Source organism: Chelonoidis abingdonii, chromosome 8 (genome assembly GCF_003597395.2).
Source record: "Chelonoidis abingdonii isolate Lonesome George chromosome 8, CheloAbing_2.0, whole genome shotgun sequence".
NCBI lineage: Eukaryota > Metazoa > Chordata > Testudines > Testudinidae > Chelonoidis > Chelonoidis abingdonii.
The window spans coordinates 96,086,176-96,105,133 of record NC_133776.1 but is presented as its reverse complement, the minus strand read 5'-3'; the positions used below and the strand labels follow the sequence as shown (position 1 = coordinate 96,105,133).

Here is an 18,958-nt window from a genome sequence, read left to right as displayed (position 1 = left end):
GGCAGTCCTCTTTTTTGGATGGTTTGGCCCAGTCCGATATTGAGACAGAATCGGACATGGTTTTGCCTGGTATCAAATGAGGACACCATTTTGAACAGCAAGCTGCTGTGGCCCATCAGTGTGATATCACATGCAGCATGCTTCTGAGGTCAAGCCAGTGAGGGCAGAGTGACACACTCTTCAAAATGACATCCTCTATGCAGCATGACATTGTACACAGGGGCAGAGTCATCCCACCAGAGTGGGCCTATACCAGGGGTCGGCAACCTTTCAAAAGTGGTGTGCCGAGTCTCCATTTATTCACTCTAATTTGAGGTTTCACGTGCCAGTCATACATTTCAATGTTTTTAGAAGGTCTCTTTCGAAAATCTATAATATATAACTAAACTATTGTTGTATGTAAAGTAAATAAGGTTTTTAAATGTTTAAGAAGCTTCATTTAAAATTAAATTAAAATGCAGAGCCCCCCGGACCTGTGGCCAGGCCACTGAAAATCAGCTTGCGTGCTGCCTTCAGCACACGTGCCATAGGTTGCCTACCCCTGGCCTATATCATTTCAGGAAGTACTGGAACGTCCAGTATTCTGGGAATGCATGAGTGGTCCAACTTACCTGTGCCCACAACTAAATGTTAAGGAGTATGCGGGATTGAAATAGTTGTTCTGAATCACACTTGACTACAGTAGAATGTTATGATGTAGGCAAGTGTTACACAGTTAAAGGGAACTGAAGATGTCACTATGCCTGGTTGACACCATAGTTGCTTCTCCATATAGGTATATTCTGTGTGTGTGTGTACATGTAGGCACATAGCATGCCTACATATTTATACATGAACACTTATAGACAAGTTGTACTGAATTTTTTTTTCTGGCAGAAAACACCATCTGGAAATCGCAGATTTTGTGTGTTTTTTAATCTTAGAATGATTAGTTCTATTTAGAGACATGGTGGGCGAGGTAATATCTTTTATTGGACCAATTTCTGTGGGTGGAAAAGATAAGCTTTCCAGCTTTGCAGAGCTCTTCTTCAGGTCTGGAGAAGGTAACCATAGTGTCTAAACTAGATATAAAATGGGACAGATTAAGCATAAGAAGTTCACATATGCTGTAGAAGACCACTTAAAATGAAGTGGACAGTTAAGGGTTAGCAGACAGTAGAGTGTGTTACAAATAGTTGAAATGACCATAAATCTGGTATCTTTTACTGAGTCCATGGTTTTCAGTGCCCAGCAGATTTAGGAATTTGTTTCCAGGCTCATCTTTCAGAGGTGTTGTGCAGGTTTCCTTTGAAGACACTCACCTTCATGTGATAGGGTGTTTTTATCTTTTATCATTTTTTCTGTGAGAGTTCATTTCAGAGAGTAGTAATTGTCTGATTTCACCCACATAGTTATTGTTGAAGCATTTGATGCACTGGATGAGGTACACCACATGTGGTAGGCATGTGTAGAAGACATGGATCTTGAAAGGTGTATTCTGAGGGATCTAGGTCGTTGTAGCAGTCTACAGGTTTTGTATCTTTTCTGGCAGAGTCTGGTGGCACTTTGAGTTGTACTGTGGGGAGCTTGCTTCTGATGATGAACTTGGCTAAATTGGGGGCTTGTTTGAAGGCAAGGGCCAGGGGGCGGGGGTTGGGACAGATTTCTTTCAGGATGTGATCCACCATCAAGTCTGAATTATAACTTTTTGATGATTCCCCTTTTGGGTTCTGGTGTGGGGTGGTACTGGAGAAGATTCTTCCATGGTAGTTGCATAGCTCATTCCATGCTGTGGTCTGTTTTTCTCCTGGAGTGTCCTAGGCCACGTCTAGACTACGCGCCGTATTGGCTTGTTAAAATCGATTGCTCGGGGATCGATATATCGCGTCTAATCTAGACGGGATATATCGATCCCTGAGCACGCTTATATCGATTCCAGAACTCCACCAACCCCAACGGAGTTCTGGAATCGACATGGCGAGCTGCGGACATCGATCCTGCGCGGTGAGGATGGATGAGTAAATCGATTTTAGATATTCGACTTCAGCTATGTTACTCACGTAGCTGAAATTGCGTATCTAAAATCGATTTTACCCTGTAGTGTAGACCAGCCCCTAGTGTAATGAAGGCAGATTTTAAGTGTGTTTAGGTGTGTATGCTGAGATTTCTCTTTGGAACAAATTGTGTGATATGTGAGTGCTTGGCTAAATAGCTGTATTTAGTATGGTCCTATGATCCCAAAGTTACATCTGGGAAAACTGTTGGATGGACTTCACTCTCCTTCAAAGTCATCAGCTTGAATTGCACTGTTTCCAGTATTTTGTTCCTAATATTGGTAACAATGAGTGTTTAACTGACTTATCGGGGAAATAATTGTTTGTCTTTTTGTCTTATCCTCTTTTTCAGTCACTATGAGCAAGACCGGAGTGCACTTAAAAGGAAAGAATGGGAGCGAAGAAATCAAGAAGTCCAGCAAGATGAAGATCTCTTTGCTTCAGGTTTTAATCTCTTTGGGGAACCCTACAAGGTAAATGGCTATACGATACTTTACACTTTTAGAGTGTCTTTCATCTGAATGCATTTTGCAAATATTAACTAAGCCTCACCTCTGAGGAAGAGAAATATTATGCTGATCTTGATTGTTTGACTCTACAGATAGTTATACCTTTGAAATTAGTAAATTGAAGCACAGTCAGGTTAAGTAACATGGCCAACATTATACAGCATTTTGGTGACAAAACCAGGGATTGAAACAAGGAGTCTGGATTCATATTCTTTTCTCTGAACACTCCTTCAATAAGTATATATTGCTCTCCAAAGGAATCTTTACTTAGGTTTTCCTAACTCCAAAACTGACATTTAATCTCTTTATTTTTAAAGAGGAAAATATACTTGAATTGTTCAAACCAGAATCTTTTCATTTAATTATGAGCCCGGAAACTCTCCCTTCGCAATCATAATTGTCCAAAGAAGTGTTCAGGGAGAATGTCTGTTTGAATTCTTTGGGGAGCATAACAAGGATATCAAAGAGACTTACGATGAGACTTATTCTCTCTAAGGAGCTTTGCTGCCTGAGAATTTCATCACCAGGGGATGTCCCCCTTGATTATTTCTGCTGCTTTGATTTTTAGCCAGGCATACCCTGATGGATTCATCAGAATGTAAATGTACATGTCACTTTTCTTCCCAATCAGTGACATCCATTGAAAGGCCACCACTTTAGCATTCCATTCTATATTGTTAGCAGCTGTAGGGAGGATGAGTGTGCTTTGCAAATCACCGGTAAGGGGGAAAGACCAGTAAGGGGGGGAGGGATAGCTCAGTGGTTTGAGCATTGGCCTGCTAAACCCAGGGTTGTGAGTTCAATCCTTGAGGGGGCCATTTAGGGAACTGGGGTAAAAATCTGTCTGGGGATTGGTGCTGTTTTGAGCAGGGGTTTGGGCTAGATGACCTTCTGAGGTCCCTTCCAACCCTAATCTTCTATGATCATTATGAAGTGGTGGTTCATAATTATAGATTAAGAGACTGTTTCAACCAATTGGGGACAGTAGCTTACTGGTTAAAATCTAATCTGGCAAACTACAATGCAATATTTTATGTTGGGCCACCCCCTTTCTCAGGTGGAGTTCACATTTACTACACACACAATCCCATTGATTTCAGAGAGATTCCTTGCAAAGTAAGGCCCCAATCCATATTCTTAATTCTAGGAATGTGAATAGGTCCCTTGATTTCAATGAGACTACATATGGGAGCGGAGTTAAGCTTGCATGCAAGTGTTTGCAAGAGCTATGGATCCACTCAATGTCAGTAAGGGTAACCTAATCCATTGTGGTTACTTTGAATTACTGAATTCAACTATATCTACTACTGAAATATGAAATCCTGTAGGAATAAAAAGGGACTATACCACACAGTGGTTCTACATGCTTTTGATTTGGATGGGTTTCCAGCAGCTAGTTAATCTTTTCTTTTGTATTTCATAGTTTTTGGATTATTGCAGATGAATTCGATATCTAGTAGCTCTTCCAATAATGGGATACTGATTGCAAAGGTCTGAAATGATTATCCCAAATTTTTTTTTTAAAAAAAATCACAACTGGGTTCTATGGTGGGTTGACTGTACAGTGGCTCATTTTAATGGAAGTATTTAAAATGTTCCTAATGACCTTAGTGGAGCATTTCTAACTACTGTATTATCTCCCCCACTATGCACAGATTATGTTCATGAGAGATAACAAATATGGCCCTGATACTGCCACCACATATGCATGTGCTTAATTTGTTTCAATTCATCTGCTCAAAGTTAAGCTTGTGCATAAATGTTTGTAGAATCTAGGCCTCTCTATATAAAATGTTCTCTGTGTGAGAGAGAAAGCCAAGTGTTGTGATGTTAGTCTACCAAAAACGTGCAAGTATGTGGGGGAACAGTTTTACAACATGTAACAATGTGATTGAGCCCTTCCCCCTCTCTCAATTATTTGCATGTAGTCATGCCTGGTATATTACATCACTTAGATGAAGAAGAAACTTGACACATTCACTGCACTTGGTCTAATGAAGCAAAAAAAGAAGGGTTTCATAGAGTCAGAGAATTTAAGGGCAGAAGGGCTCACCAGATTATCTACTCTGACCTTCTGTGTGTCACAGGCCACCAACACCATGCTCAGGTTCATCTGGAGATGGAGTGTCATGATTACTCGTCTTAGAAATGTTTTAGTCCTGGCCTTCTGCCTCCACCTAGTTAAGCTACACTTTAAAGAATGATAGTAAGACACAGCACTGGAGTTTATGGGGTGAAATAAATAGAAGCCAAATGAAAGACCAAACAATATGGATCTTTGAAATAATTTCCACATTTAGCGAAATAACTCCAGATTGTTAATAAAGGCTTATGGAAATGTGCAAGTAAGAGATTGCAGCTTTATGAAAATGCTTATTGATCTCATAGAATTTGTGGGAGCAGTTTTTTGATTGAGGATGTACTGTGTGTTTAAGTTAAGTAACACTTTTTGTCAAAGAGAGAGGTCTTATAAATGCTGATTTCTTTTCTAGCAAGGAGTATGGTTTTTGAGTTGGCGTTCTGCAAATATATTGTCTTCATTGTCAAGATTTATTTTTTTGTCTTCCTCCTCCCGTTCATTTTGAAACAATGAATTGAGTGGAGAATTTACCCCAAATTAACTTAACAAACAAAATAATGCAGAATTTTCATCCATGAGAATTAAAAATTATACACTTCAAAACCATTCTTAATATCTACTGTGCTCTCAGAAAGATGTCTTTTAAATTTCTAAAATAGTCCATACATTTTGAAATTTGTGTCCACTTGCTTAGAATTGCAAAACTGAGTTCACAATACCTACATTTAAAATCTGTGCATTTCTGTAATAGTCTTTAAAGAATAGATATATTACTTTAAAAAATGTCTATCACCACCCGTTTTACAAGGTGAACTCTCGAATACAACTTCTTTAGAATTATACTCTCTTCGTAAAGCATACAAATTAGTGTAAAAATTGATGCGTATAAATAAATTGTTAAATAATCATACACAAAAACAATAGTTTTAATCTGTTTTAAATCCACAGGAGCAAGGAAAATTAAGACTATATATATCTTTAATACTAACTATATATATAAAAACTCGACCCATTTTGTATTGATTTTTACGTCAGGAGGAATTAAGGACAAAGTGATATTTCCTTTACAGGACTGTGCTATTAAGGGCCCAATCCAGGTTCCATTAATGTTAATGGAAATTTAACTGATAACAAACGGGGGTTGGATTTGGCCCTTAAAGACTGAGCTGTGGTTTATGTTACAAAGTAAGTGCAGAGAGTGAACTCTGGGCCAGATTCATGTTTATGAAAGAGCAGTGTAAACTGGTCTTAAAGTGAGTGTAAATGTAACTTATGCCCCCTTTAAAGCCTCTTTACACTACCAGGTGCAAAAGATCCTTGGTGTGAATGAGAATTAGGCCCTGTGTATCCAACAGGAATAGTGCAAAGTGCACCCACTTAGTCTGCTCTGGTTCCTATCAATGACAGTAGCATCAAAAGAGAGCGTATTTGGACTTCTTCTCCAGCATTTTAACATATTGAAATTGTACTCAATGATAAACCCTATGTACATTGAATGTGTGTGTAGAAGAAGCAGGAGAGATTTGGGAATGGATTTGTTTCTTTTCCCGTCAGACCAAATTCTAATTTCAGTTGCATTGATGTAAATTACTCCAGATTTACTCTGATGTCACTGAGATTAGAATATGGTCCATTTTCCTGTAGCCATAACCAGGAGTGGCAATGCCACTTGTCTAAAATAAATAAAGCTGCCAGCAAGAAGCAAGTAGACCCATAATTAGGTGTGCAGAGGAAGGGCAAAGAGAAGGTATCCATCAAGTGCAAATGGAATGACCTTTCACCAACCATGGGGTCAGATCCTCAGTTAGCAAAGTCAATAAAGTTAATGGGGCTGTGCTGATTTACATCAACTAAAGATCTAGCCCATGAATGTCCAAAGGACCACAGAGGGAAGGGGATGAAGGGAAGTGGAAGTGAGGAGAAGAGAATCTGAGAAATAGAAAACATCTCTCCATCTCGTTGGTTTCCTGTTCTAATATATGTGTTCTGCGCACTCACTTTTCCCCATTCACTGCAGCATTTAACCCAAAATGGAGAACTATGAGATGGGGCTGCTACCAGTGCTACTTTGTATGAGCTTAGAATGTTAAAAATAGTCCAGAGAGACAAGATGGGTGAGGTAATATCTTTTATTGGACCAACTTCTGTTGGTGAAAGTAACAAGCTTACGAGCGCCATAGAGCTTTCTTTGGGCCTGGGCTGAAGTAGCCTGAAGGAGAGCTCTGTGAAGCTCAAAACTTGTCTCTTTCACCAGTAGAAGTTGGTCCACAAAAGATATTACTTCACCCATCTTGGCTTTCTCATGCCCTGAGACCAACCTGCCGACAAACAACACTGCAAACAAAAATAGTCCAGGGAGACATAGGTTTGTGGGCAGAGGTGGAACATAAATGTCATTTACCATGTGGTTCTTTGCCATTAATTATATGGATATCACCATCACTTGTATACTTACGGAGAGTCTGCCTAATCACCTGCCCCTTTATTATCTACTTTTCATAGGTGCCTGTGTGTGTGTGTGTGTGTGTGTGTGTGTGTAGATGTGATTTTTTAGTGTGTGTCTAGAAAGATGTTCTTTTTATGTGCCATAGTCTAATGCAGAAAACAGCACTTTCAAAAATATCGTGCTGTCTACCATAATTTTGGTCAGGATGGACAAAGAGGTATGAGCGCTGACTGTTGCCAGTTATGGATCATGTGAGCTTTCTAGAGGTCTCCCTTTCAAACACTGGTACTGCTTAATTTGTCAGAGCTGACCAGATCACAGCCTGAGGTCTCATATCTGCAGTTGCTTGAATCTGCAGTGTGGGAATTTTCCTGGCAGAGGCTCCAGGTTTACTAGTGATACCCTTTAATGTTTTGCATTCATAGATAGGTTTGGATATCATTAGTGTTTCATAGACAAACTGTCTGAGGAGTGGTCTGTATTTATTTATTTATTTATTTTGAGGATTTGCCTTGGAATAGTTCAACTAGAGAAATAGGACCCAACTGAAAGAATTCACTTTTGCATGAGTCTTTGGAGAATGTTAAATGTAATGCTTCACTATATTCAAGCATAGCATAAAGTATCTCACCTTCTAGTCCATGGAGGTTAGTTATGCTGGGAGGCATGAGAAAATGAATGAATTATGAAACCTCAGGCTTTCATAGAAATGGTCACAAAACCCATATTAATTGGGCCCATAAGTCCGAATACATTAGTTGTGTTCTTTGTAGAACTATAACGCAATAGCTAGTGAGCAAATTAGCCGTTCAATAGGATTTTATATCTGATTTTTTTTTAAAGCAATACAGCCAAACATAGAAAGGTGTGCATTCCCTAAATTAATGAGAGTCTGAGGGGTGGGTGGGGAAGTACTGCTAGTCTTGAATCACAAACCAGTTATATAACTTATATCTTGGAATACTCAGAAGATACGTTTCCTTAATAGTGGCAAAACCGCAGTTCAACTGGTTGCTCAGAAGACAGAGTACAGAAGTTTCCTTTAAGAAATCAAAGAATTATCCAGAAGAGGATGTTAAAAATGTTCCCAACCTGAAGGTAACATGTAATGGGCAGAAATAGCTAATTTCATTTTTGTAGTGCCTGTGGCAAGACTAGCCAGGCATACCCTACTTTTCAATAACAATGCTCAATCTGTTGAGGAAGAAAATAAAAATATTACTCATATGTGTCAAGACTTAAGTCTAGATTCTGCCCTGAATTACACACAGTGCCCCTCCTTGACTTCAGTGAGGTCACAAAATGAGGAGAATTTTGCCCTAAGGGCAGGAGCGGCACCAGGGTTTTTGGCGCCCTAGGCAGGGGTCGTTCCGTGCTCCCGGTCATCGGTGGCAATTCTGCGGCAGGGGGGGTCCTTCCGCGTTCCTGGTCTTCGGGGCACTTCAGCGGCAGGTCCCGGAGCGAGTGAAGGACCTGCCGCAGAATTGCTGCCGAAGACCCGGAGCGCGGAAGGACCCCCCGCCGCCGAATTGCCACTGAGAGCCGCAAAATGCCGCCCTCCCAAATCCTGGTGCCCTAGGCAACCACCTAGGTCACCTAAATGGAAGCGCTGGCCCTGCCTAGGGGTGCATTTTCTATTTGTGTTTTACTGTATTTCAGGCTGCAGTGAACCATCTCTTTATTGGCAGAGGTATTTATGTTTTGAGGGCCTGATCCAAAAGCCATTGAAACCACTGATAATCTTTTCACTGACTTCAATAAGCATTGGATCAGGGTCTGAGAGAGTTTTAAAATAGACTCAGGAGGTTTAAATTAATTATGTCTGTGCTTTTCAGAAAAGGGTTTTTTTCATTAATACTCCCAGAAAATGACTACAAATAATACCTTACATTTATAGAGTGCCTTTCATCCCAAAGGATGTGAACATTTTGCATAAAACAGAGAGCTAGTGTTAAGTGAAATGACATTTAGGATTAGATGACATGTCTTAAAAAAAACCTGGGAGTCAGATACCTCTAACAGTAAAAATGATTGAAAATCCATGTATTAAAATTAAAATATTGAGTCTCTCTGTGAGGGCTTAGAGAAGAAGCTCTTTTATGTGCTGCTGTGATATTAAAATGTTACAGTGCAATAATGTGTTCCTGGTACTCTTTTTACTTTTCTCCTTTACTTTATGGATAGTAAGTTAAGTGTAAATTGAAAATGTAACCAAAACGCTGATGAAAGCGAGTGGTTCTGGACTTTCTAGACACTTAGCCATCATGAGGGCTGTGGCTTAAAGAGTTAAAAAGTTTGGTGGGGAGGAAATAGCACAAGTATGTAAGTGTTTAAGGCTTACATCATAATTCCTGCTGTGCCCTTAAGCACAATGGAATCTCCTTGTTTTAATTTTAGGGGTTGAACAGAGAGTCTGGTTTTGGCTGCGGCCCAAATGGCACATTGTGCAACTCAGTGGAAGGAAACTGCTCATATACAAAGAGGTTATTCTTGGCTTAGCTCGAATATAGTTTTTGCCACTAAAATGACTAACCTAGGAACTTTTAGTGAACAAAAGTGATTCCTAGTCCTGCGCAACTTCTATTAACCGTCTCGGTTAGAAGCACTCATACAGATGAGAACAATACTGAGCAGTTAACATTTAAATCTCTGTCTCAGTGCAGTGGTGATATACATTACAATTCCTGCAAGTTGAGCTCGAGAAAATCAGCATTTTTTATCTTTTTCCCTCAATGTTTTATACTGCATGAGAAGTACCAAGAAAAAAAAACTTTTTTTGCAACATTTCTCTCCTCTGTAGACTAGTTGAGCACTGGAAATCTAAGCAGATATTCCAAGAGGAATCGATGCATGAATTCTCTGTCTTCATTCTTTTGCTCAGCATTTCAGAGGAAAGGAAGGCTTAATTTGAAGTATGAGCCTGCTTTGAGAGAGATTATATGAAGTATCAAGCCCTACCTCACATATACTGTAGCTTCAAACTCTGCTTCCAGATTGTAGAAGTTCAGCATATGCTCGGACAGGATCCATAGTTTTGAAAGCAGTGTTTCTCACCCCTTGAGTCTGATAAAGTAATGAGTATATAGGGAACAGGCTGTTTTAATGCAATGCTGGTCATTTCAGTGGAACACAAAGGGTTATAATAGGACTGTGTTTTCTGGTTCCATGTTGGTTGACCTTTTTTTAAAACAAAAAGGAAAATGAAATTATCTGCATATCAGTTATAACCTTTGAGCTTGTTTACCCAGGATACTGTATATAGCAGAGTAAAAACCATTTCAGAAGAAAAAATAATAGTAGTAAAACACAGATGAATCAGAACTTACTTAATGATTACTGCGATTTGAAGAAAAGCAGTGTGAGCGACTGATTCATAAACACACCACACTCTAAGCCAACAGAGGCATCCTGGTGCTTCAGAATATAGAAATCACATACTACTTTAGTACAACATCTTTGGAACACTCTTTTAGTAGCAGTTAATTCACCAGTTGGAAGCAGTATGTTTTCTAGATCTCAACTATTAGGTATATTGGGCCAAACTGAGCCCAGTATAAAGGAATCATTGGAGTTACACATGAGAGGAATTTAGCTCCTTATATTTATTGTCGTTATTGCCTGGTTTATAGCAATAACATATTTTAAATAAAATGTTTGATTTTAATTCATATACTCAATAATCAGTAATTGTACGTTCGCATTTTGTAGAATATAAAATGTACAAGCCCAACTTATCTGACATAAAACCAGACTATTTTGCTCATAACATCCGTAACTGATGTAATTTAAATATTTCTCTGAGAACAGATTTAAGAAAAAAGGAAGAAGTATATAAATGTTACTCATGCAAGCCTGTTCCAAGAGGTTCTTTCTTACATAACATATGCAAAATGTAATTGAAATTAAATTAAATGTCAGCGTGACACTATTAAGTAACTAACATTTGCCATTGTTTCCTAAGACAACCATTCCAAACAGTAACTTCACAACCAGGAATTTACTCACTCTTTTCCCTGTGTCTTTTTGGTATTTTAGACAAATAAAGGGGATGCCCTTGCTAACCGTGTCCAAAATACATTGGGAAACTATGATGAAATGAAGGACTTGTTAACCAACCATTCCAACCAGAGCCACCTTGTAGGAATCCCAAAGAATTCTGTACCACAGACTCCCATTGACAAAAATGAACAGAACTTTTTTCCAGAACAGAGAAACAGGATGATCCCATCTCACCAGATCAGCGGTCACTCATCAACGTCAATGCCCCCACCTTCTTCACTGTCATCTAATTCTACTTTGCTACACAGTCACCAGAGCAGCAGGAAATCCAGGACAGATTGGTCACGTGGTGGTCACAATTCTAGCGGTGCACAGCCAAGCCAATCCAGTAGTCAACAGAGTAGGACAAAGCATAGCTCTTCACATGACCAGCCTCAAGGCAGGTACGACGATCTCTACAGCTGTCAGAGTGAGCAACATAAAAATGGAGGGGCTGAGGAAGCAAACCCAGCTGCATCATCTTCACATTCACGGAGGCACAATCATTCCAAATCAACAACTGGAGAACATTCTTATAAAGAAAACAGTCATTCCAAGTCACCTGTAGAACTTGAGTTTGTAGGGCACGGTCCTGGATCTCCACTTCCTTCTACATCTTTGTTATCTGCAAACAATGGTCTCTCAACTCAGAGTTTCCCACCAGGACTGCACTGTAAAACTAGCATGGGCCAGCAAAAGCCTACAGCTTATGTAAGACCTATGGATGGTCAGGACCAAGTACCTAATGACTCACCTGAACTGAAACCTCCAATAGAAATTGAGAGTGTATATGGAAATCAATCATTTGGAACACTGTTGGAAGGAAAAGCTAATGCACCCAGTTCTAAGAATAAATTACCAAAGCTTACCATCCCTCAAGCTAGCGAGGTAAGTCATTTTCTTAGTCCACTTTTTTTCTAGAATCTTAACAGATCTGGCCTGAGGAGTATTTAACATAGTGTATCTCTGTTTCTTTAAATATGAAGTTCCAGTTCCTGAAATTGTGGTCTGAAAACACACCCCTTTCCTAGAAAACGCATGGTTATATTTTCTTTTGGCAAAGATTGTTGTGACAACCCTAGTAAGTCGTGATACATCAAGTTTTAAAACCAAAGGCTGGAATGCTAACTCTGGTTGTGTCACACTAACAGTAAAAGGCCAGATCCTTGGCTGGCCGCAGCACTGTAATATACCTTAATTCAGCTGCATTGTTCACAGTTTTGGAGATTTATTTTGGAATTAATCTGATTTAAAGAATACTGTTATGCACTGTGCCAAAGGAGAAAAAAAATCTAAAATAAACTTGGAAAAGCCTTGACCCCTTTAATGCCAGAACGGCTAACAATAAGGGGTGCCTTTTTGTTCCTCATTTCCCATTGACTTTAATGGAATTAATGTGGCTTAAACTGTGAGAAACACTTTTGAAAATGTATCCCGTTAAGTCTTCATGCATTTTTCAATAGCACTTAGCATTGGGATTCAATGCCAATTCCTGGCACCAAGAACTTAAATTGTTGAGTTTTGTGTTGCTAGTCTGTTAAAACAGTCTTGTGATTAAAGTTATAATTAGCTCTTATTTCTCTCCTGGATACTTCAAGCACAGCTGTATTGCAAGGGTACCAACTGAAGCATTTGTACTGATATAATAAATTTCTTATTCAGAGTTGCTCTAAAGCAGTAACCATTGCAAGGTAGGTTTTTAGCACATGCGTGAACAGAATTACAACATGGGATTTTCATAGCTTTCTCTTTTTCTCCAAGATTACTTTCCTGCTTGTTAATATATATATATTTTTTTACCAGAAATAAAGAATAATTCATTCTTAAGACTCTTTATGGGAAAAGGTCAGCTTTTCCTATTGGAATAATTGTTTTGAGCCAATAATTTGTTTGACTGTTTAAAAACTTGATGTTATTTGTTAGCATTCCAGGAAGCAACAAAGACTGATGTGTTTTGCAGTAGAGTTTGGAATAATTTTTTCTGGGAACTGCATCTGAAAGCAGTAAAAAGATCTATTTATATGAAGTGGAAGCTGAGGGTTGCTTGCAGATGGCATTTTATTAGAAAATGTATTTGTTAATAAATGTAGCTTTGTACAAGATTCCTTTACAGATGTTTCTGTTTATTTTTACCTTAGGTTAGAAATCTGCTGATGTAGATAGCTTCATACTCTATTGCAATTTGTCGCTAGTGGTGTTTGGCAAGTAAATAATTGCATATAAAAGAAATAATCATGGTGCAAAGGCAAATACATTTATTCATTTTTGCTCTCTATTAAAATAACAGTGAGTCAATAAGCACACTTTGAAGTGCAACGTTAATATGGAGTATCCCTCTGTAGTGGCATATGAGGCTTACACCCTGGGCTGGTCTACACTGGGAGGGGGAATCGATTTAAGATACGCAGCTTCAACTACATGAATAGCGTAGCTGAAGTCGAAGTATCTTAGATCGAGTTACGTACCGTCCTCACGGCGCGGGATCAACATCCGCGGCTCCCCCTGTCGACTCCACTACCGCCGTTCATGTTAGTGGAGTTCCGGAGTCAACAGGAGCTCATTCGGGGATCGATATATCACGTCTAGATGAGAAATCCCCAAAAAATCAATTGCTACCCGCTGATACGGCCGGTAGTGAAGACGTACCCCTTTTATCAGCTTTTCCTCTATGTTCAGCACAGGAGGGTGAAATCCTGGCCCTGTTCATGTCACTGGGAGTTTTGCCATTGGTCTCAATGAAGGCAGGGTTTTCTCCAGAATCTCTTGGTATAGCTTTAAATACAACTGATGTGAACCATTTGTTTTTATTAATGGAAAGGCTGGTAGTCACCCAGATGAAAAAGTTATGTGGTGAATTTGTGGCAATAGCTGCTTTGGTTTATAGCCTGTGCAGCAAACAGTTTGTGTGTATAATTAGCTTCATTTATTAAGGGGTAAATAGTAAACTCAAGTCACTTCAGCAGTGACTACAGACAATAATCTTAAAACAGTCCGTGTGTTATAAAAGCGAACAATGAATTGCAGAGGGGGAGACAACGTGAAGCTATGCTGCAGTCAGGAATGACTTCCTGCTGCTATTTAGAATGTACAACATGGGCCAAAGCCAATGGTCTTCACACAGGCAAAACTCCACTTGATTTAAGGGTCATTTTGCCTGTGTAAGAACTGCAGGCTTTACCCCTCTATGTTTTTCCACTGATGTGCATTCTGAATGTAATTGACCTTACATTTGGCAATAAAACTCTTTCTAATCCAAGGTTGTAGATAACTGGTTTAGTTTAAGCTTAATCAGAACTGACAGTGCACAGCTGTGAAACCCATAACATTTTCAGAATGACTGCAGAAGGGGGTTCTGTTGTACTCTTTATACAATTGATGTGAAGGCTTATGATTATTTGGGGTGTGCATTTCAATTCATGAACCTTCCCTAGCTGCCACCAGGAGTTGTTATCTGCTTGAAATAATTTCATTTCTGCCCCACGATGTTCCATGCTAATAACATTGCGGGTGATGATGACCCCCTTCAAACCATTGGTAGGAAAGTTGCCTTTTTGGGTGCTGCTTATAGTTGGCTCTGTAGGTTCCCTTGGATGCTCAGAGCCAATTTTTCAAATTTCCCCCAGCCTGTAAATCCACCCAACAAAAGGGCACAGCCACGTTTTTGGGTGCTCAAGTTTTTGCATACCTCAAAACCTGAACAAATTAATTTTGCGTGTGCAAATCATGCATATAGACCTCTGCAAGAGCAGGCTATGCAAATCTGTGCATGCAAATCAGAGATTTGGTTCTGCTAAAACTTTGATACCCAAAAATGACTGGCCAGGCATGGAGACTTAAAGGATGGGTTGAGGCCGCTGGGAAAATATGGTCCTATTTATCATGGCTTTATATAGAATGTTTAGAGCCCTGGAGGCATTCTGCTATGCTTGAGGAAGTGATCAATTTTATAGCATGCTTGATGTCACTTGATTGGGCCCATGTTGCCCTCAACAATTAACAGACATTTGCTCATTCATTGCTAAAGGAAGAGTCAGGCACACTGTGTGTCTGCCATATCCTTTGGGGATTTTTTTGGTGATTGCTGGATCCTTCAGTCTTTTGCTTTTCCTCTTGGGTGTGAACATAGATTAAATATCTAACATTACTTCACTGTACGTAATTACTATTTTCCCATTGTCAAGGTCAAAATTCTTAGAACATCAATATGATGAATTCAAATCCTAACACAACTAATAGCACTCAAACTTGCCTATGACAAGCATTCAGAAATCACGAGTCAGGCTCCAAAAACTCATTAGGTTGACTTAAAAAAAAATCACCATTTCAAAAATAAATAAATTTGGGGCCGTTTTTATTTACCTTCAAAGCCTGTCGGGTTCATGTTTTCAAGTTTTACTCTGCAACCACAAGGGCTAGAAATTTATTATTTTTAATGAAAGATTAGGGTCAAATTTTGTCACATGACTCCAGGTGCTAGGGCTTTATGAAAAACACCAAATATTGTGAGACCCGTGACATCGAGTGGGCAACATGGGCACAGGAGTTGAAATACGTTTCAGACACATCTTTTTCTTGTTCTCTGTATTGGTCTCTTTCTTCCATATTTATATGTATATATTAATTTTGAGCTTGCATATTACACTTGGTAAATACTAGCAAGCCTATACTCAGCGAGAGCTTTTGTACTGTATACAGAATTCCACCTATTTAAGTGGTATGATGGTATGTGATTGCATCTTAACTCTCAATGGGAATTATGTAGCTAAATCCTATGCATTTCTTTGAAAATGTAGTGGTTAGAAATCACTCTAACAGCTGATCCTCTCACTGCTGTGTTAAAATCCAGAATCTTGATATACCGATATATATTTAAATCTTTAGGAGTCAGTTGCTTACAAGTAATTTCAAATTGACTAACTCAGCATGAGGTAGCTAAAAGTAAGCCTGTACGTTTCAGTTTGGGCTTGAACACAAATTATTGACTAAATCAAGAGGTTTTCAGGTCTATGGGAACATCGGAGCAGTTTCCAGATAAGCTTGTGAAAAATCATAAGCATTGTACAAACTATGCAAGTACAAACTATGCAAGAGTTTCCAATGACTGTTTTGAGCCCAAGTAAATCTGGGGTAATTAAGAAAAGTTTTAACTCTTCAGACAATGTTCCCAAGAATCTCTGCATAGCTGACTACATATTCCTGCAAAATAAGAAACATATACTGAATTTCTCTCAAAAACGCAATGAACACATCCAAAAGACCAACAATCCCGCTGTCACCACCCATTTAGTCACGGAAGATGGAGAACTTCTGTTTCCGCATGACTTCTAGGATAATATTTTGACGGGTTCACTATACAGCAAAGTGATAGGCTTTTGTTATATGTGTTTCAAATCATCCTGTTATCGCTGGATGTATTGATTAACTTAGTACTTTCTAAGGAAGCTATAAAAAAGCTGTTCACTTTCTGCATTAAAGAGCAAGAAAAATTGACAGGTAGATAACCATATTGATTCAATCCAAATGGTAAAAGCAAGAGGCTTTACTTGTGACTTATAAAACTTTTTATGGCACCCAAAGCCAGTTTAATATGTTTTTTTTTAATTGAATGGAAGGCAAAGCCTTTAGGTAACTAACTCCCTTTTAAAATACATTCTGCTTTGGTTGCCAAATACAGCGCATTACTGAATTTGTGGGCACATTGCCTTTTCAAATGCAAGCTTCACTCTTCCTTCAAAACTTTGGGTGTTTAAGAATAATGGACTGAATCAAGCATTAAGCTGAAATCCCCTCACTTGGTTCATATTTCAAAAGTCTGAGGCCAAAAACAAACCAGAAGAGCACTATTTCTTTCAGTATTATAGGTTACAGCCATGTGTTTCTCATTTGTAAATACTGTGAGAAGTAATGTTTTTGAGATATTCCTAAATGAGGAACATATGACGCCAACTGTCTGAAGACCTTTTGTTGTGGCCTTTTCTTGCTTTGTTAAGCTACTGTCCTATTGCTTGGACTGTCATTAGCAGGGGTATGTTTTGGGAGTAAGGATGTTGGAGGGGGAAATAGCACAGCTAGGGCCTATGTATTTCCGACAGGAAATACAAAGACAATCATGGGATTAGGAATTGTTACTGTACCATTGTGGTTAGTGGGAGTTTTGCATTTGACTTCATTGGGTACAGAATCAAGCCTGTAAAATAGAGACAAGTGAACAGGTTTAGATGAAAAAAACTGACCCCCCATACCCAAGATTTTAGGGCGTTGGATGGCTTTTTTCACACAGTGATATTTTTCCCCCAATGCCTCTGAATTCTGCGTAGGAGTGGAGACAGAGATGCCAGTGTTCTGCAAGAATGCATCTTCTTGTGCGACTTTAAGCACAAGAATCTCCAATCCTTTGAGATTCCCCAATTCCAAATCAAATGGCAATTGTAAGCCATTAGTAGTTGGTCCAAATTAATTGTAGAAAATATTATTATTCCAATTGCCTTGCCAAAGGTGGCAGAAAACAAAGTGACCTCAAAAAGCCTTGGGGAAAACAGTTCCTGGGTATTAATAGAATTTGTTCCTCCTTTTATGCCATTTATGGTGCATTCAAGAAATAGGTTATTTATACCCACATTGCACCATCTTCTACAAAGTTGGGGAGGCATCACCTACATGCCCACAGTCAGGAATACTAGGGTCTGCACAGCTCTGAAGTATAATCTTGAGCCAATCACTTTATTTTTCAGTGCTTGCGTCTTTCCTCTCGTGGACAACAGGTGTAATAAGACATCCACCTTTGTTAGGCATTTTTATATCCCTGGCAGAAAGATGCTGTACGAGTGCAAAATATTATGGAGATATGGCTGCCTTCCCTTACCTAAGGATGAATCTCCTAATCCACTATAATCCCACCCTTTTTTTTTTCACCCTGCTCACACTAGTTTAAGGAAGACATAACCAAGCCATATGGAAGCAATTAATTGTTGAGGGCCAGATTGTGATACCCTTGTTCATGTTGAGTAATACCTTACTCCGTGGATACTCCTATTGTAGTCAAGATGCTGTCATAAAGTTGAAATAACCATCTTTGCATCCCCTGCCCTCTGGCATAGGGGGCAAGTCAGAACAGGGAGGGTGTTGCCGAGGCAGGGCTGGATCCCACACCAATCTGGGTGATCCTCAATTGACCAAGTGGTTCCTATGGGACCACACCCACTAGTGTCATAGAGTCGAGACTCTGGCACAAAATGTGACTGCTCTGTACAACATGTCTTGTTTTAAACAATACATAATGTTTGTGAGTTCTGAAGCTATGGCATAGAAGCATAGCAGGTTTCAAACATGTTTAGTTGCAAGTCTTTCAGATGTTTGTATTTTTAATGATGCAGATATTTACTTTGGCCCAAATTCTGCCTGCAAACAAACGTGCATGTTTCCCACCAAAGATACTGGGAGTGCTACAACCTATCTGATGTCAGCAATTTGGCCTTTTGTAGAATGGCATTACATGCCTTGTTAAATGTTACTTTATCTAACTCAAACCTTTGAAAATAACACACAGATGGCTTGAAAAATACTACTGTACATATTTGCTACCCTTTCCATTCATTCTTTTCTGGGATTTTGTCCCTATATTATGTCTCTTGCTTTGTGGAAAAGCACAGGAAACCGACTGTGGCTGCAGGTTGCAAATAGTCTGGGAACACAGAAGGCTCATGTGTTTTAATGTTCAGGAGAAAGAGCATGCACAGATTTTTGCATGTGTAATAACAACCATTGAGAGTCCATCACCAGGGCCTGACCCCATGACTTTCAGCACTACAGGTATGAACTTCTACCACTAAAGCTAAAGGAGTAACTCCCTGTA

General features: G+C 39.2%; 1 protein-coding gene across 2 annotated transcripts in view; it reads left to right on the top strand.

The window, feature by feature from the left end:
* Nucleotides 1–18,958, top strand: part of AFF2 (ALF transcription elongation factor 2) — a 401,898-nt gene that overhangs the window by 110,610 nt on the left and 272,330 nt on the right. For both annotated transcript variants that reach the window (XM_032779822.2, XM_032779821.2), the window contains exons 2-3: nucleotides 2,386–2,506; nucleotides 11,104–11,994. In XM_032779822.2, the coding sequence (XP_032635713.1) occupies nucleotides 2,386–2,506; nucleotides 11,104–11,994 (1,012 nt within the window). The remainder of the gene's footprint in view (nucleotides 1–2,385; nucleotides 2,507–11,103; nucleotides 11,995–18,958) is intronic.